Here is an 18,962-nt window from a genome sequence, read left to right as displayed (position 1 = left end):
CATAATACTCCTAAAAACCGTCAACATGATGCTTGCCATTTCCTTAGGTGGATTTTCTGAAGAGGCAGAAATACCTGGCATCAAATATGTCCTCTCTCCCTACAAACTGAATTTGGTTGCTACTCCTCTTTTCCTGAAGCCTGGGATTCCATATTCCATCAAGGTAGATGGGGTGAGGGGATAGACCTTGCTACATATGATCATCTTATTCCGTTAATGGAAAACATGTGGGTGGCAAACAGGGCAAGAATGTTGCCACGGTAAGTCACAGAGGGAGCTTATTCTGTGAAACCTGCCCCTCCTTCTGCCCCTCCTGGTGGACACAGACAGGGGTGGGAAATTGCAGGTCAACTGCAGCCTTGGCAGCGACTTCAAAAGTTCGGGCAAGATAGCCTTGTGTTAGGCATCCCTAAATAAGCATTGCATTAAATTATATGTAAATAAAATCCCATAAGACTCTAGTTCAAAAAATATAAACATTTAAAAATATTTGGTGGCAAATTCTTAAAAAACCTTAAGATGGAGATATCATTCCTTGAAAATAGAGTCCTTTCTCTATGTTTTTGCCTCCAGTGTGTCTCATTTGTTTCCCTCTGTCTCTGTGTTGTCTTTGTGCAGAACTCTGTTCAATCTCGTCTCTGTATTGCTCTCTGTTCTTTTCACTTTTGCTTCTTCCTTCCCCTGAATCTCTTTTTTTCTGTCTTTTTTGCTTACTCCTCTGCTTTCATTTTTCTCTCCTTCACCTTCTTTTCCTCTTCTAAATGCTGATAGTATAGAATTGAAACATTCATGTGGTTTTTATATTTTTATCTATTATTATGTTTAATTATAAATAATATATTTTGTTTATTAAATGGAAATGTTTATTCCCTGCCCCTAATTTAGAAAGCTAGAGCAAAAATTTTTTTTGTTCTTTGAAAAATGTGTGATTTTTAAAGATCAACTAAAGTACAATCAAAATGTGTTATTTATTATTTACTGTGGGACGTGGGTAAAAGCCAGTGTCCCACAGTAAAAGCCCAACAGTAAAAGCCCACATTTACTGTGGGACATGGGTAAAAGCCAGTAATAAATAAGAGTAAATATTATTTACTATGTCCCACAGTAAATAATAAAAAAAGGATTTACCAAGCCCAAAGCAAGATTTGGACATGCTTGTAGGTTCTTACATATATATACTATATATATAAAATAATATATAACAAAGTATCATATAATGCATATACATTAATGTATAATATAATATATAATAAAATATATAAATATAACAATATTATATGGAACATTAGCTTAAAATATATTTTATATAAAAATAAAATAACAAACTATATCTGTGTGGAATTGTGTGTGTATATATATGTATGTGTGTATATATATGTATATATATGGCAGTAAGAGGTAAATGTTAAAGGAAAAAAGGTGTATCTATTTTTGTTTCTCATGTTGGAGACTTATTCCCAGGAACAATTGCCTCATTTTCTCCTTTATCCAGTCCTAAACCAATCAAAGAAATACAGAAGTTAGACAGCAGAAGACCTTATCACATCTACTCCTTGACTGACTTAATAGAATGATATTTATGTTTTGAGTCTGCTTGATTGATGGGAGAATCTATTCAAGAATGATTTAACTAAATAGAATTAAATCTTTCTATAGCTGAGAATATACTTCTCTTTACTAAATTAAACATAAGTAAGCCAGGTGTGGTGTTGCATGCCTATATAGTTCCAGCTACTTGTGAGGCTGAGGTGGGAGGATGGCTTGAGGCCAATAGTTCAAGGTTGCAGTGCGCTATGATTGTGCCTGTGAATAGCCACTGCACTTCAACTTGGGCAACATAGTAAGTCTCTGTCTCAGAAAAAAAAATTTTTAAGAAAAAAATACATAAGTAATTTATACTTTGGTGGAGAGGAAGGAAATTTATTGCAGAATTGTTGTGCTTTAAAAGAAGTGATAAGCTGTTGAAACAGATTTGGATTGTTTTGACAAACAGGTGCAGGTTAAAGACGCGCTTGACCAGTTGGTAGGAGGGGTCCCAGTAACACTGAATGCACAAACAATTGATGTCAACCAAGAGACATCTGACTTGGAGCCAAGGAAAAGTGTAACACGTGTTGATGATGGAGTAGCTTCGTTTGTGGTTAATCTCCCATCTGGAGTGGCGGTGCTGGAGTTTAATGTGAGCTGAATTCTCCTGTTGTGTTTTCTAGGACAATGTGTACTCTTGACCGTATGTTTTGGCTAGTGTGCAGAACAGATGTGGCAGATTTTACACTTGAGTCCAGTGAACAGTTCCATAATTTTGCATCCAAGAAAAATGAGTCCCAGAGACAATCTGCTAATCCATTGAATGTCCTTAAGGAAGATAAATGTATCAATTTTTTTATTTGGATGTTAATTATTTTAGCTTACACCAATAAGACCATATCAGACTCTAGAAGCTTCAGAATAGGTATAGCAATGCACATGAGTGTTAGGAATATCCTCTTTCCCCCCTCACCTTTAATCCCCTGAAGGGCCACGAAAGGGTCAAAAATATGGAAGCCTCCCTTTTTTCTAACTGCAGGAACCATTCTACTTTAGAGCTCACTTAATAGTCTTCTCTCCCAGCAAATATTATTTAAGTTCCCAATCTCAAATAAAATATGAACAAGTTGGCCGGGTGTGGTGGCTCACACCTGTAATCCCAGCACTTTGGGAGGCCAAGGCAGGTGGATCATAAGGTCAGGAGATCGAGAGCATCCTGGCTATCATGGTGAAACCCCATCTGTACTAAAAATACTAAAAATTAGCCAGGCGTGGTGGCGGGCACCTGTAGTTCCAGCTACTTGGGAGGCTGAGGCAGGAGAATGCCGTGAACCCGGGAGGTGGAGCTTGCAATGAGCCAAGATTGCGCCACTGCACTCCAGCCTGGGCAACAGAGCGAGACTACATCTCAAAAAAAAAAAAAAAAAAAAATGAGCAAGTTAATAACATAGGCCAATGACTGCAGCGCGTATATACTCACTGTCATCTACTGAGCACTTACTAAGTGCTAGGCATCATGCTAACAGCTTTATGAAGAATACATGAAACACCATTTAATTAACAAGATGAATTAGAATATTATCTTTACCATTGTGTGACTCAGGAAATGGAGACTTCTAACCTCTCTTTTGATTAAATAATTTTATCCAGAGTTAATCAGTGGTGATACTGGTAGGCAAACCAGTGTGTACCTGACTCCAGAGCATGAGCTAATAACACTTCTGCCTTCTCAGGGTAGATCTCGCTGCCGTGATATCATTTCTTCTCCACCTCATATTTATAAGCACCTATCTGTGCCTCTACTTCGCGATGAAACTGGGCCAGATAGTCTCTGAGATGTTCATTCATAGCTCCTGTCCCCAGGTCCTCAAGAGTTAGTGCTACCTCCCCACTACTTCCCTTCTCCTACCCGCATTTCCTAAATGCTTAGGCATCTCTGTAATCATCTCATGGGACAAGAAGTCCCCAACTTACCATGACATTTCAGGAAGACCACCAATATTTATTCCTGGAGCATCTTTCTCTCTTCATTTCAGACTTTTCCGCCATAGTCCATAATCCCCTCATTCTTGTCTGTAGTCTTTGTAAAGTTGCTTGATACCACAGCTGTATAAACACTGGAGTAATGGAGCATTTTTTTTTTTCCCCTTTAGCATTTGGTATTGTGAAATTTAGAAATTTAAAAAGCAAAGAAAATAATTTGTAAGGTATGTTTTACAGAAAGCATTACATCACAGTATACATGTTTTTTGAAATTTCCCTTTTCAGGTCAAAACTGATGCTTCAGATCTTCCAGACGAAAATCAGGCCAAGGAAGGTTACCGAGCAATAGCATACTCATCTCTCAGCCAAAGTTACCTTTATATCGATTGGACTGATAACCATAAGGCTTTGCTAGTGGGAGAATATTTGAATATTATTGTTACCCCCAAAAGCCCATATATTGACAAAATAACTCACTATAATTACTTGGTAAGTACATAATGATGGATTTACATCTTATTCCCCCACCTGGAATATTTTCCTTTGCCTCTAGAGAAGCATTAGAATTATCCTTTATACTTGTATTCACAAAGCACTTTCAAGAACATCATCTAACTTGAATATATTTGTTTCTCAAAAAACCTGTGAAATAGGGCATGATTTTCATGACCATTTCACAGATGAGGAAACTGAGGGACAGAGAAGTTAAAAGACTTATGATGGTCACTCAGCTGGGAAGAGGAAGATTTTGATTTGAGCTGAGGACTCTGACTCCTGTTCTAATAACTCTTTTTACCAAAGAGAGCCTAGTTATTCCAAAGCGAGAACCTGATTAAATCATGTTGCCTCTGCTCTCTTTCATGGCCAAAGATTATATGCCTAGACCCAGTTCGGATTAGTGCATTTTACTGTCAAAAAACGGGGAAGCGAAATCCTCTCCTGAGAGTTGAATCCTATCTTGCCTGTTCCATTTCTGTAGTTCAGCAACATCCCTATTGCATCATTTATATGAAACAGAGGTGGATCGATGAAGCCTGTTGGTGAAACCGAGAAAAAAGCTTACAAAAAATATTAAGAGCTTCCTGACAATCACCAAAGAAATGGAATGAATTATTTCGATGGCCAGGCCAAATGCATGCTTTTGACTTTTCAACATTTTTGAGAAAGAAATTGAAAAAACAGTAATGAGGACCATAGAAAAATACTGACTGATGAAGGGAAACTGTTTATGGACTACATGCCAAACCCATGTGTGCAGTCCTGGTCTCTAAGGACAATTTAAGAAATCTCTGAGGGCATTTTGGCTTCACGTGACTTTTGTTTTTTTTTTTAAATCTTAAACCTTCAATTTAGAATCTAAACCCTGGCTTTAAAACTTAATACCCAAATAAAATGCACTCCACTTATTCATCTATTTTTTTAATCAGTGAAACAAAAGGGGTTTTAGTGACAGTGTGATGACTTTAAACAGTTTTTGGGTTCAAATTTTAGCTCTCTAATTTGCTAGTTGTGTGATTTTGAATTAAAATCAGTAAGACTTTTAGTTAGTTCCTGAGTCTCAGTTTCTTCAATTAGAATAATATTCCTATCATATTGGTATGTTGTGAGAATGAAAGGAGTTAAATAAATGTTAAAGTTCCTGGCACATAGTAGGCCCATACATGTTAACTCTTCCCTTCCTTCCTTTCTTTCCTTTCTTCTTTCTTCCTTCCTTCCTTCCTTCCTTCCTTCCTTCCTTCCTTCCTTCCTTCCTTCCTTCCCTCCCTCCCTCCCTCCCTCCCTTCCTTCCTTCCTTCCTTTTTTTTTGGTGGAGTCTTGCTCTATCCCCCAAGCTGGAGTGCAATGGCACGATTTTGGCTCACTGCAACCTCTGCCTCCCAGGTTCAAGCAATTCTCCTGCCTCAGCCTCCCGAGTAGCTGGAATTACAGATGCCCACAACCATGCCCGGCTAATTTTTCTATTTTTAGTAGAGCCAGGGTTTCACCATGTTGACCAGGCTGGTCTCGAACTCCTGACCTCAGGTGATCCGCCTGCCTTGGCCTCCCAAAGTACTGGGATTACAGATGTGAGCCACCTTGCCCAACCAAAATTGTTATGTCTTTTTTTTTTTTTTGAGACAGAGTCTTGCTCTGTTGCACGGGCTGGAGTGCAGTGGCATGATCTCAGCTCACTGCAACCTTCACCTCTCGGGCTCCAGCAATTCTCATGCCTCAGCCTCCTGAGTAGCTGGGATTACAGGCATGCACCACCACGCCTGGCTAACTTTTGTATTTTTAGTAGAGATGGTGTTTCACTATGTTGGCCAGGCTGATCTTGAACTCCTGGCCTCAAGTGATCCGCCCACCTCGGCCTCCTGAAGTGCTAGGATTACAGGCATGAGTCACTGCGCCTGGCCTAACTTTATTTTTCTTTAACATAATTTCTGCTCCAGCTCCAGGCTGCATCCTAAAGCATAGGTTTTGTTTTTGTTGGTTTATTTTTTACTTATTGTTGCTGCTGCTGTTTATTTTTAGATTTTATCCAAGGGTAAAATTATCCACTTTGGCACAAGGGAGAAACTTTCAGATGCATCTTATCAAAGTATAAACATTCCAGTAACGCAGAACATGGTTCCTTCATCCCGACTCCTGGTCTATTACATCGTCACAGGAGAGCAGACAGCAGAATTAGTGTCTGATTCAGTCTGGTTAAATATTGAAGAAAAATGTGGCAACCAGCTCCAGGTAAGCCACAAATTACAAGTCGCAATTGAATTTTCTTTTTAATGAAGGAGGCTGCCAAAGTCTGAGCTGCTTCTGAAAAGTCTTGTCTCGTACAAATGATCTTTCCTTTTCTTTTTCAAATGAACTTTTAGGTTCATCTGTCTCCTGATGCAGATACGTATTCTCCAGGCCAAACTGTGTCTCTTAATATGGTAACTGGGATGGATTCCTGGGTGGCATTAACAGCAGTGGACAGTGCTGTGTATGGAGTCCAAAGAAGAGCCAAAAAGCCCTTGGAAAGAGTTAAGTAATGCATGTCTCACTGCAGTGTTGCATGAAGTGTGGCCACCAGGCTAGGATATGGGGGAATGACTAAGGGAAGGCTAGGCCTGCTTTTCTATAATCTACTCAACATACTCATTTTTAGGAAGGTAAACCATCCTCATGTTAGCTCCCAAAGCACAGGTCAATCCTCTTTTGTTTTTCAAATGTAAATGTAAGCACTTTAAGAATATATGATCATGGTAGCCATTACATTCATGGAGGAAAAATTACTATCAGAATACTTTGGAGGTTTAGGGTAGGGTGTTGATGGCAGTTACAGTAGCTAGTAGCAGCACAGGAAAGACCTGTATAGGTAATATTTGGATTTTTTTTTTTTAACTCTCATTGAAATCCATGGCACAGAAGAATTTCAAAATCATTCAATTCTCATAAGTTCCTATTTATCTTACTATGTACAGTTGTTATTTTCTAGGCTTGAATTTCTTTGTACAAGGAAGGAAGGACTGAGAAACTGTAAAATTAAAAAATATTCATAGAGAAAAGAACATTTGGGGTCAAAATTAAAATGAATAAGCCTGCGCAAACAAGTCTTCACCCATTTAGAACGTAGGGACATCCCCATCAAAATGCACAAAGTTGTGCTTTTAAAGCAACTTAAAATTAATTTCTTCGTTAATTCAGTCCTTCATGCATTCATACCTATTTATTTATTTATTTGGAACATTATATTGATTGCAGCATTCATTCTATGTACAAAACACTATACATCAGTTTTTAATAAAGTCCTCATCAAAGCTATTTGTTTAAGACTTAGTTCTTGATTTAACTTTGAATAGTTATGTATTTATAAATACAAAAGGACAAACTTAGAAACAAAGTTGGGAAATTTTGTCTTTGATCATTTGAAAAATATCATCTGTGTATTTCACTGGTTTGTGATAACCATGTAACAATTAGTACCTTTTAGTTCTTTAGAGGAATGATTTATACGTCTCAATGGGCTCAACATTCTGCCTTTCTGGACAGGTATTTCGATTCTTAGAGAAGAGTGATCTGGGCTGTGGGGCAGGTGGTGGCCTCAACAATGCCAATGTGTTCCACCTAGCTGGACTTACCTTCCTCACTAATGCAAATGCAGATGACTCCCAAGAAAATGGTAAAATGCTCAGCATGTTTGTCACTGAAAATCCCATTGATCATTTGCCTCCCAGATCTCATTTTTATCCCTCTTCCCAAATATTCTGTACCCTGATCTTAGAATGCCAAGACTACATAACTCACCTGTATAAAATGTTTCACTGGCCTTCAAGATAAAGTATGAATTCTCTAGTGTAGTACTCAAAACCTTCCATGATCTTCTCCCTGGTTCTCTCCAACTAGCTCTTACTCTGCTGTGCCTTACGTTATGTTTAAGCTCTACAGAACCAAGTGGAGTTCTCGAGTGGCATTATGCTATTTTGCACCTTTGTGCCTTTATTTATTGGGATTGGTTTCCCCTTCATTAGCCTGGAGAAGCAACGTAAGAATCATCGCCTCTAAGAGACCTCCGCCCCACATAGAATTTATAATTCCCTCCTCCTTTAATAGGGAGGCTATTGCAGGGACTAGATCTATTTACAAGTAATAGAACAACATTGTGTCATTGCGCATTCTTACATGTAGTTGTAAGTCCTGTCTCACCTACTGCATCGGGAGCTCTTTAAGGATAGTAACCACATCTTAATCATCTTCTTTCTATGGTTTTAAAATTGTTCATAATTATACTTGAAACTATGATATTCATAGTTATATTTGCAATAATATAGCACAAAGAGCAAATAATAAAAATAGCATACCCAACAAAAGCATCACTCACTCTAAATGCTTAGGTATTTCTCTGGAATCAGTGGATTAGAAAGGCTGCAGGATTCAAAACCAAATTCAGACAAAATAAGTCAAACGATATGACACTAGATCATGAACTCCACTAAGATAAAACAAGTCAATTAAGAAGTGTGGTGCACAGTTCCTAATCCAAAGTAGCCCCTCAATATTTGTTAATGAACAAGTTGTGAATGTTCTAAATACTTAAATAGTTTCATGGCATTTTTTTGAGATTTTATCCCCTTTTTAATCCTTCTTCTTTATCTTTTTTTTAAAAAACCAGATGAACCTTGTAAAGAAATTATCAGGCCAAGAAGAACGCTGCAAAAGAAGATAGAAGAAATAGGTACCCTAAGATTCATGTGATTGTAAAAAGGTTATGGTCATATCATTCAAAAACTTGACAAATTTAAATGTTATATAAATTCCCCTAATTGAAATAGAATGGATGAAAAGAAAAATATGTATGGAGGTTAGCTTATCTCTCTCAGAAAGATTAATCCAAATAAAGTCTAGTAGTTCATTTGTCATAGGCTTAATCTAAGGAAATAGGTCTTTATTACTTCTAGCTCTAAAATCCAAAATATTAGCTTTTGTTTGTCATAAATATTTTCTCTCTGATAACTTCATCTAGCGATTAAAATCGTATCCTTCCATTTTATTCGGACAAAATTCATGATTTGACGATGTTTGGGACATACATAGCAGTCTATTACTTCTGTTTCATATAGTTAACTGTTAGTAGCATTATTCTTTGGAAAATACATCTTGTGAGAATTATTTTAAAATAATTATTTAAATGGTTATGATAATTGGCCATGTAACTGTAGAAAGAATATCAAACTGGGAGTCAGCAAATTGAGTTCAACTAATATGCCTATGGTAGTATAATAGTTTCTTCCATTTGTATGTGAGTTATTTTAATTCTAACCTTTATTCTACGTTCTAATGATATGAAAAGAGAGACACTGACTAATCTGAGCACTTAACAATGAAGGGTAATGCTACTGGGTGAAGTCCACAAACCATGTTATATAAGAAGTTTTTTAAAAATAGGATATATAGCTTGAAGAAGCAAATATTTGTATAGTGATGATAGCCATCTTCAAATATTTAATGCTTTCTTGGATATTTAACTTATTTTCTTAAAAAATATTTTATATTCTTTGTCTACGTTATATTTTTCTGCTTATTTTCAGCAGAACTCAAAGTTCCAGTTTCAAGAGTTTGTATTTAGCTTAATTGCAAGAAACCCTTTAACCATTTAGTGTGAGCTGGAATGGACCATTTGGTAAGGTCACATTCTCCCCATTCTTAGAATAGTTCCAAGGGGAGTCTGGACAGTCAACTAGCCATGACTATTGTGGGTAGGGGTGTCATATAGTAATAGAAACGAGGTATCCCTTGAGATTCCTTCTAAGCCTGAGATGTTATGACTCTGCATGATCAAGAACACTTGCATTATTACCATTTCAGCTGCTAAATATAAACATTTAGTAGTGAAGAAATGTTGTTACGATGGAGCCCGTATTAATCGTGATGAAACCTGTGAGCAGCGAGCTGCACGGATTAGCGTAGGGCCGAGATGCATCAAAGCTTTCACTGAATGTTGTGTCGTCGCAAGCCAGCTCCGTGCTAATGACTCTCTTAAAGACTTGCACTTGGGAAGGCTACGTAAGTATGATGTTTTCTATCAGAATTCTGCTCAACACGGGGAATTTTGTGTAATTTTATGCTGCTAAGAAAGGCAGTTTTCATGATCTATTTAGAATTGAAAGTAGAAAAGATAACTTGTAAATGTCCATAAGAAAAAAAAAAATTCCGTCATTTTTGGGCATCAGAAGAGGTATAGTACAGAGCAGAGTACACTAGGCCAGAGTTAAGACCTGGCATAACCTTAAAGCCAAGTCATCCCATAAACTTGAATGATTATTTATCCTCTCTGAGCCTCAAGCAAGGAGCTTTGACCAGATCCTCTCCAATGTGCCTGTGAGTGCTACAATTCTATGCTTTTGTGATATTACAACCATTAAAAATTCTGTCTATATCTACATTGATGAAATATAGGAGAAGATTTCTAAATCTAACCTAAGGTTAAGTGTACTTATATAAAAGTTGATGTCTTATTTCAGTTTCAACTACAATACATGTTTCCAGAATTTATAAAACTTTCATTAATATGTTTTCAGAGCTTTTAGGACTTTATATATGGTCTTTTTTTTTTCTTTTTTGAGTCAGAATCTGGCTCTGTCACCCAGGCTCGAGTACAGTGGTGCAATCTTGGCTCACTGCACCCTCTGCCTCTGGGTTCAAGCAATTCTCCTGCCTCAGCCTCCTGAGTAGCTGGGATTAAAGGCGCCTACCACCACACCTGGTTAATTTTTGTATTTTTAGTAGGGATGGAGTTTCACCATATTGGCCAGGCTGGTCTCGAACTCCTGACCTCAGGTGATCCACCCACCTCGGCCTCCTAAAGTGCTGGGATTACAGGCGTGAGCCACTGTGCCCAGCCTATGTATAATCTTTAACAAAGCAAACAAAAGCAAAATGACAGCTTCTGTTTTATACATATGTGTGCTGCATAATGACATTTTCATCAATGATGGACCACATATGCAACGGTGATCCTATAAGATTATAATACCATATTTTTACTGTAACTTTTCTGTGTTTAGATATGCTTAGATGTACAAATACTTGCCATTGCATTACAGTTGTCTGCAGTATTCTGTTCAGTAACATGCTGTACAGGTTTGTAACGTAGGAACAATAGGCCATACCATGTAGTCTAGATGTGTAGTAACTTATACCATCTAGATTAGTGTAAGTACACTCCAAGACAGTCACACAACAAAGTCACCTAACAGCATACTTCTCAGAACATAGCCCTATTGTTAAGCAATATCTAATAATCATAATTTTGGTAAATGGCCACAAAATTTATGTTTGTAGAAATATATTCATTGAGATGTACAATGTCTAAGATTCAGATTGTTTTCCAATATTTGTTTTGCTTTTTTTTTTGAGAGACGGAGTTTTGTTCTTGTTGCCCAGGCTGGAGTGCAATGGCGCAGTCTCAGCTCACTGCAATCTCCACCTCCCGGGTTCAAGCAATTCTCCTGCCTCAGCCTCCCAAGTAGCTGGGATTACACGCACCTGCCACCACGCCTGGCTAATAATATTTGCTTATTATAAGCAGAATTTTAATAAACAATCTAGTCCATATGTTGTTTTTCTTTTTGGAGGGAGGATTTGGCTTTTATTTCTCTTAATTTTTTTTTAGTTTTTAAATTTGTATGGGTAAATAGTATTTAAGGGGTACATGAGATACTTTGATACAGGAATGCAATAAGTAATAATCACATCATGGAAAATGGGATATCTATCCCCTGAGGTATTTCTCCTTTGTTTTATGAACAATCCAATTATACTCTTTTAGTTACTTTTAAATGTACAATTAAATTATTATTGACTATAGTCACCCTGTTGTGCTATCAAGTACTAAGTCTTATTCATTCTATTTTTTGTACCCATAAACCATCCCCACATCCCCCACATCCTCCTACTACCCTTCCCAGCCTTCTACTCTCTATCTCCATGAGTTAAATTGTTTTGATTTTTAGCACCCACAAGTAAGTGTGAACATGCAAATTTTGTCTTTCTGTGCCTGACTTATTTCACTTAACATAATGAACTCCAGTTCCATCCATATTGTTACAAATGATAGGATCTCATTCTTTTCATGGCTGAGTAGTACTCCATTGTGTATATGCACCACATTTTCCTTATCCATTCATCTGTTGATGGACATTTATGTTGCTTCCAAATCCTGACTATTTTTAACAGTGCAGCAACAAATATGGGAATGCAGCTATCTCTTCAACGTACTGATTTTCTTTCTTTTGGATATATACCCAGCAGTGGGATTGCCAGATCATATGGTAGCTCTATTCTTTGTTTTTTGAGGAAACTCCAAACTGTTCTCCATAATGGTTATAGTAATTTACATCCCCACTAACAGTGTACAAGTGTTCCCTTTTCTCCACATCCCATCCAGCATTTGTTATTGCCTGTCTTTTGAATAAAAACCATTTTCATTGATACGAGATAATATTTCATTGTAGTTTTGATTGCATTTCTCTGGTGATTACTGATGTTGAGCACCTTTTCACATGCCTTTTTGCCATTTGTATGTCTTCTTTAGAGAAATGTTTATTCAAATCTTTTGCCCATTTTTAAGTGGGAGTATTACTTTTTTTTCCTGTAGAGTTGTTTGAACTCTTTATATATTCTGGTTATTAATCTCTTGTCAGATGGGTAGCTGCAAGTATTTTCTCCTATTCTGTGGGTTGTCTCCTTACTTTATTGATTCCTTTGCTGTGCAGAAGCTCTTTAACTTGATGTGATCCCATTTGTCCATTTTGGCTTTGGTTGTCTGTATAGTGGGGTATACTCAAGAAACTTTTGCCCAGATCAATGTCCTGGAGAATTTTCCCAGTGTTTTCCTATGGCAGTTTTATAGTTAGAGGTCTTAGAGTTAAGTCTTTAATCCATTTTTATTTGAGTTTTGTAAATGGCAAGAGATAAGGGTCACGTTTCATTCTTCTGCATATGGATAACCAGTTTTCCAAGCACCATTAATTGAAGAGACTGTCCTTTCTCCAATGTATGTTCTTGGCACCTTTGTCAAAAATGAGTTCACTGTAGGTATGTGGATTTGTCTGGGTTCTCTATTCTGTTCCATAAGTCTATATGTCTGCTTTTATGCCAGTACCATGCTGTTTTGGTTACTATAGCTCTATAGTATAATTTGAAGTCAGGTAATGTGATTCCTCCAGTTGTTTTCTTTTTGCTCAGGATTGCTTTGGCTATTCTGGTCTTTTGTAGTTCCATATGAATTTTAGGATTTTTTTTTTTTTTGTATTTCTGTGAAGAATGTTATTGGTATTTTCGTAGAGACTGCATTGAATCAGTAGATTGCTTTGGGTAGTTTGGACATTTTAACAATATTGATTCTTCCAATCCATGAACATGGAAAAATTTTCCATTTTTTTTGTGTGTCCTCTTGAATTTCTTTCATTGGTGTTTTATAGTTTTCATTGTAGGTATCTTTTACTTCTTTGGTTAATTCCTAGGTATTTAATTTTATTTGTGGCTGTTGTAAATGGTATTACTTTTTAAATTTCTTTTTCACATTGTTCATTATTGACATATAGAAATGCTACCGATTTTTGTGTGTTGATTTTATATCCTGCAACTTTACTGAATTCATTTAGCAGTTCTAATAGTTTTTTTTGGTGGAGTCTTCAGGTTTTTCCAAATATATGATCATATCATTTGCATACAAGGATAATTTGACTTCTTGCTTTCTAGTTTGGATGACCTTTATTTCCTTCTCTTGTCTAATTGTCCAGCCTGGGTGACAGAGCGAGACTCTGTCTCAAAAAAAAAAAAAAAAAAAAACTATAAACACCTTAGGATTTTTCCACTAATAGCATTGGCAAAACAAAGCATTAAATATCTTTAATGATTTATTTCTTAAATTGCTAAATGTTTAGTATTCCTGAGGGCTTCCAGCGCACTAGAACTTGCCTAGAAATTGCCGTCCTTGTGGCCTAGACTGCCCTTCAAGTTAACCTAGGGCCCTAGAGCACTCCAGTCCATAGTGGGGAGGCTTGCTGGAACTCAAGCTCCAACCACTGGGATGAGCGATCCCCCTCTGGCTAGGGCCAGTCCAAATACTCTCTCCGTGGGCAGACATCAGCTGAGTACAGCCTGGTTTGCTTTCCACTGTGACAGTGCAGCACTGAGTTCGATGCAAAGCCACAGAATCACTGCGCTCTCCCTCTCCCAACAAATAGATTCTCCATATTTCACAGTCACTGCTAGGGGATATGGGAGGAGTGGCATTGGTGCTTCAAGACTATCTTTCCTGCTGTCTTCAATATCTCTTTCAGTGATGTAAAGTCAAAACCAGGTACTGTGATTCTCACCTGATTTTCGTTCTTGTGATGGTACTTTTTGTGTGTAGTTAGTTGCTAAAATTTAGTGTACCAACAGGAAAGAAATGGTGTAGGCTTCTATTCAGCCATCTTGCTCTCCCCTCTCATATATTTTTTCATTTTTTGGTTTTTCAACTATAATCATCTGGTTTGGCTTCAGCTGGATAGAAGTCTCTCTCTGCAGGCCCCTCCTTCCTGGAACTCTGCCCCTCATTCCAGACAACTTGGCCTTGCAAAACTCCCATCTCTGTTGCCACAAGTCTTCAAAATCATCAGGCTCTCCTTGTATTCCTCTCCAGGTTTCACCTAATGTTTCCTTTCTCTCAGAGATCACAGTTCTGCTTATGCTCTAATGTCTGAAAACTGTTATTTTGCATACCATGTTTGGTTTTCTATTAATGTGTCTTAGATGAAAACAGAAGTTCTGTCCATTTTTATTAAAGTAAATATAAACAAATTACCAAGTTAAAGAAGGCAGAGAATCATATAAAGCCTCCCTTTTTTCTATTATAAACACAATTATTACAATTATACAAGTGCAAATAACTTTATAGACTGATCAATATCTTGTATAATCTCAGGAATACTAAACATTTAGCAATTTAAGAAACAAATCATTAAAGATATTTAATGCTTTGTTTTGCCAATGCGATTAGTGGAAAAATCCTAAGGCCTTTATAGTCTTTTTGTTTGTTTGTTTTTTGTTTTTTTTGAGACAGAGTCTCACTCTGTCACCCAGGCTGGAGTGCAGTGGTGCAATCGAGGCTCACTACAACCTCTACCTCCCAGGTTCAAGTCATTCTCGTGCCTCAGCCTCCTGAGTAGCTGGGACTACAGACACTCACCATCATGCCCAGCTAATTTTTGTGTTTTTAGTAGAGATGGGGTTTCAACATGTTGGCCAGGCTGGTCTCGAATTCCTGACCTGAGGTGATCTGCCCACCTCAGCCTCCCAAAGTTCTGGGATTACAAGCATGAGCAATGCACCCTGCCTATAGTTCTATTTTGGAAGCATTAAACAAAATGTTTTATTTATCTTTCAGAAAATGCTCAAGTTACAGATTAATGGCCATATTTTAAAATTTACCTATAAGTAGAATTTATATTGTTTTTTCCATAATTGAATATTATTTTTTTATCCAGACATGAAGACCCTGTTACCAGTAAGCAAGCCAGAAATTCGGAGTTATTTTCCAGAAAGCTGGTTATGGGAAGTTCATCTTGTTCCCAGAAGGTATTATACTTCTCTCATGTTTCCTTGAAAGAAATGTGGATAATGCAAGTATTATGGCCAAAAATCTGGAAACTACCCATTTCCCAATAGCTTGCGTAAGAGTTAAGATGATCCTGCAATTTGATCAAATTTTGTTTTGTTTTGCTTTGCTTTTTTAGATTTTTATTTTTTTGATGTACATTGCGCTGGTGATTGGCTCCAGGTCAGAATGAAGAAGGGTACTATTCCATTTAATTTTATTTGACTTCAGTACACATTTACTACACACAGCTATGTGCTATGCACTATATTAAGCTACCATTTTTATCCTAAAATACCTGTACTATAAAACAAACATTAATAAACAGGAAGAAAAGTTCTTTTCTTTTTGAAGTTTTTTATTCAACACATTTTAAGGAAACACTTCCTCTATATCACTGAAAACAGTGATGTACTGAGTCCTCGAGCCATACTCTTTTTAGGTGGGCTTAAAGCACTGGTTTTCCAATGAGAAGGCAAGGAATGAGTTCAAAGCCCTGCAGTTGTCTCCTCATGCATCTCCTTGTTTCTATCCTTGTCTTCTCTAATCCTTCTTCCACACAATTGTTGTCCATTTCATCTGACATTACCCATTAGCTAGCAGGTCCTCTAGTAAACCTTCTGGCCACTGCTCCCCACCCTACCAGTGATTGGATTAATTACACCCTCAATTAACCCTGTTGTGTGAATCACATTGTATTATAATGACTTCTTTACTTTCCTGTCTTACACATTAAAATGTAAATACCTCAAGGACGTGAACTAAATTCAGATTACTGCTTTATATGCAGGACTTGGCCTAGGATACTGAAAATAAATGTATTGAACGAATGCACACTGCCTCTTAACTCTTATAATGCCTTATTGGTACAATTATTACAGTGCAATATAATTTATTGACTTAACTATTTCTTCCACTAGATTGTAAACTGCCTGAGAGCAGGACTATATCTTACCAGTGCTGTTTACTCAGTACTCAGCACTATACCTGATACAAAGTTGGTAGACAATAGCTGTAAATAAATATACAAGCTTAATCATAATCAGCAGTTTTTAGTTATGTCAGCTTTGTTTTGAGCAGTGCTAACATGAATCACTTTGCTTCCCTATTTTAGAATATACTCACGACATAGTTTTTTCTTTGTTTTGTATGCTTGGATTTTGCAATGTTTCAAAGGCATCCTGCTGAACTTGAATTCTCATCATAGAGGTGCAATGTCTAAAAACATGCAATATATAAGAGAGTTACTGAATATATTTTTCTTGATGAGGTTTTCCTTAATGATGTAATTTCATCACGTGAGTTTTTTTCTTTCTCTAAAGTAGTTTGGAGCAAAAATACTGTTAATGGATGTCTCTGTTAAGTTGGGTTAATCAATATTCCACTGTGTTTGAATATCAACATTTTAACTTCCAGAAAACAGTTGCAGTTTGCCCTACCTGATTCTGTAACTACCTGGGAAATTCAAGGTGTTGGCATTTCAAACAGTGGTAAGCAGGCTTAAGTGATATATGCATTTAAATAGTGATATGATTAGCAAGATGTAATTCTTTGTTAGTATCTATTTAGTTTACCCAGAACTTACGTGGTAGTAATTTTTAAAAAATATTCTTTTTTTATGTATTACCAGAAGACTTGGATGTGCCCACATCTTACATATTGATTTCTCCTTTCACTCCTCTCTTTTTTTTCCTGTTTCCCTTTTTTTGTAAATGAAGAAGGGGTCTCGCTATGTTGTCCAAGCTGGTCTCAAACTCCTGGTTTCAAGCAACCTTCCCACGTCCACCTTCCAAAGTGCTGGGTTTACTGCTTGAGCCACTGCACCCAACCTCAAGTCTTTATTTTTCTTCACTTTTCTCACTGACTAGGAGCTTGTGTAGCCTTAGAAACAAACAAATGACCTCTCTTGGGCTGATCTTTGTGATGATTAAGTGCAGATACTTTCCAAATAATTTCAGGAATGGTTTTGTTTGTTGTTTGCTACTTTTGTTTTAAAATCTTGGTTTCCACAATCAAAATTTTATACTCATTAAAAAAGGAGCCAATAATGAATATCTAAAAAGATTTGGTACATTAGTTAATAAGCATTCTCATGCCTTAAATAGAATTAACTATTTGTTGAACAAATGAAGTTTTCTGTTAATACTAATTATTATTGAAATTAAGATCAATGAATAGAAAATTCAAGGGCATGAGGTGAGAGTTCAGAGAAAAACATGATCTAGTATTCTCTTTTCCTTGAAGTAAAGCAAATGTGAGAAATTTTAACACCAATAAAGCATTATAGGGATTTCCTAATATGATTCTACTTCGCTTCCACTTTGGGCTGAAGGTATATGTGTTGCTGATACTATTAAGGCAAAGGTGTTCAAAGATGTCTTCTTGGAAATGAATATACCATATTCTGTTGTACGAGGAGAACAGGTCCAGTTGAAAGGAACTGTTTACAACTATAGGACTTCTGGGATGCAGGTAAGTAGGTATTAATATTTATGGGATAAAGGAAACATTCTCTGGTTTTTTGAGAATTCTATTAATGGAATTACCATACACAAAAAAAGTAAAATTTCAACTCAGTTCAGCAATAGAAACCAAACACTTAAAATGAGCATTGTAATAGATGTGTAGGTATGTGAATTAAAGGGATGAAGAAAGGAGGAAGGACAAGTAGGTATTCATGTAACTTCAATTGAAAGAATAAATTGCATAAGATAATCCATGTGCTATGGAGGTCTAGAGAAGGACGAATTCATATTTAGTTCCTTTATTTGCCTATACTCAGAGTTCCTTGATCTCCTTGATTCTAACAACCCTTTCCTTTCCTCCATTTTAGCCATTCATACTCATCTTCACTTTATAGATCTTATCATCCTCTCTGAAACCTTGATTTCAGACATCTCACATCTCACCATCCAGTGACAACCTCCTTCCTGTCCTAACTCATTAACCAGATTACTTCCATAGCTCTGGGTCAGCAGCATCACTGAAACCTTCAATCCATTAACGCAATCCCTTTTATTGTCCATTACTTCCCTGCTCTTTTTACTTTACTCCTTGTTCAGGTTAGAATTCACGAGCCATCATTAAAACCACACTGACTAAAATTATGCCAACTCCCTGGATCCTTTCTCACTCCAGGATGCAATTCCAACCATGATTGGACCCACCATTTATCTTCTCTTTGCCAGCACACCCCTAAAGAGAATTATATGATAGGCCGACTGATTTGATTTGAAAATCACAATCACAAAACTTTGCATGATAATTCAATGTGTTCCAAAATTCTAGCTATATTTTTTTAAAACACTAACTTTATTCTTAGAGATTAGAATTTCAGTGGTTTCCT

General features: G+C 36.8%; 1 protein-coding gene across 9 annotated transcripts in view; it reads left to right on the top strand.

The window, feature by feature from the left end:
* The window catches only part of C5 (complement C5), a 137,753-nt gene that overhangs the window by 65,074 nt on the left and 53,717 nt on the right, over positions 1-18,962 (top strand). For all 9 annotated transcript variants that reach the window (XM_073021886.1, XM_037984493.2, XM_073021887.1 and 6 more), the window contains 11 exons: positions 48-163; positions 1,994-2,179; positions 3,796-3,999; positions 6,025-6,234; positions 6,366-6,515; positions 7,525-7,654; positions 8,645-8,707; positions 9,838-10,035; positions 15,507-15,597; positions 17,033-17,106; positions 17,949-18,088. In XM_073021886.1, the coding sequence (XP_072877987.1) occupies positions 48-163; positions 1,994-2,179; positions 3,796-3,999; positions 6,025-6,234; positions 6,366-6,515; positions 7,525-7,654; positions 8,645-8,707; positions 9,838-10,035; positions 15,507-15,597; positions 17,033-17,106; positions 17,949-18,088 (1,562 nt within the window). The remainder of the gene's footprint in view (positions 1-47; positions 164-1,993; positions 2,180-3,795; positions 4,000-6,024; positions 6,235-6,365; positions 6,516-7,524; positions 7,655-8,644; positions 8,708-9,837; positions 10,036-15,506; positions 15,598-17,032; positions 17,107-17,948; positions 18,089-18,962) is intronic.

This window comes from Chlorocebus sabaeus, chromosome 12 (assembly GCF_047675955.1).
Source record: "Chlorocebus sabaeus isolate Y175 chromosome 12, mChlSab1.0.hap1, whole genome shotgun sequence".
Classification (NCBI taxonomy): domain Eukaryota; kingdom Metazoa; phylum Chordata; class Mammalia; order Primates; family Cercopithecidae; genus Chlorocebus; species Chlorocebus sabaeus.
The sequence above is the reverse complement of the archived record's forward strand: the minus strand, read 5'-3'. Positions and strand labels throughout refer to the sequence as shown.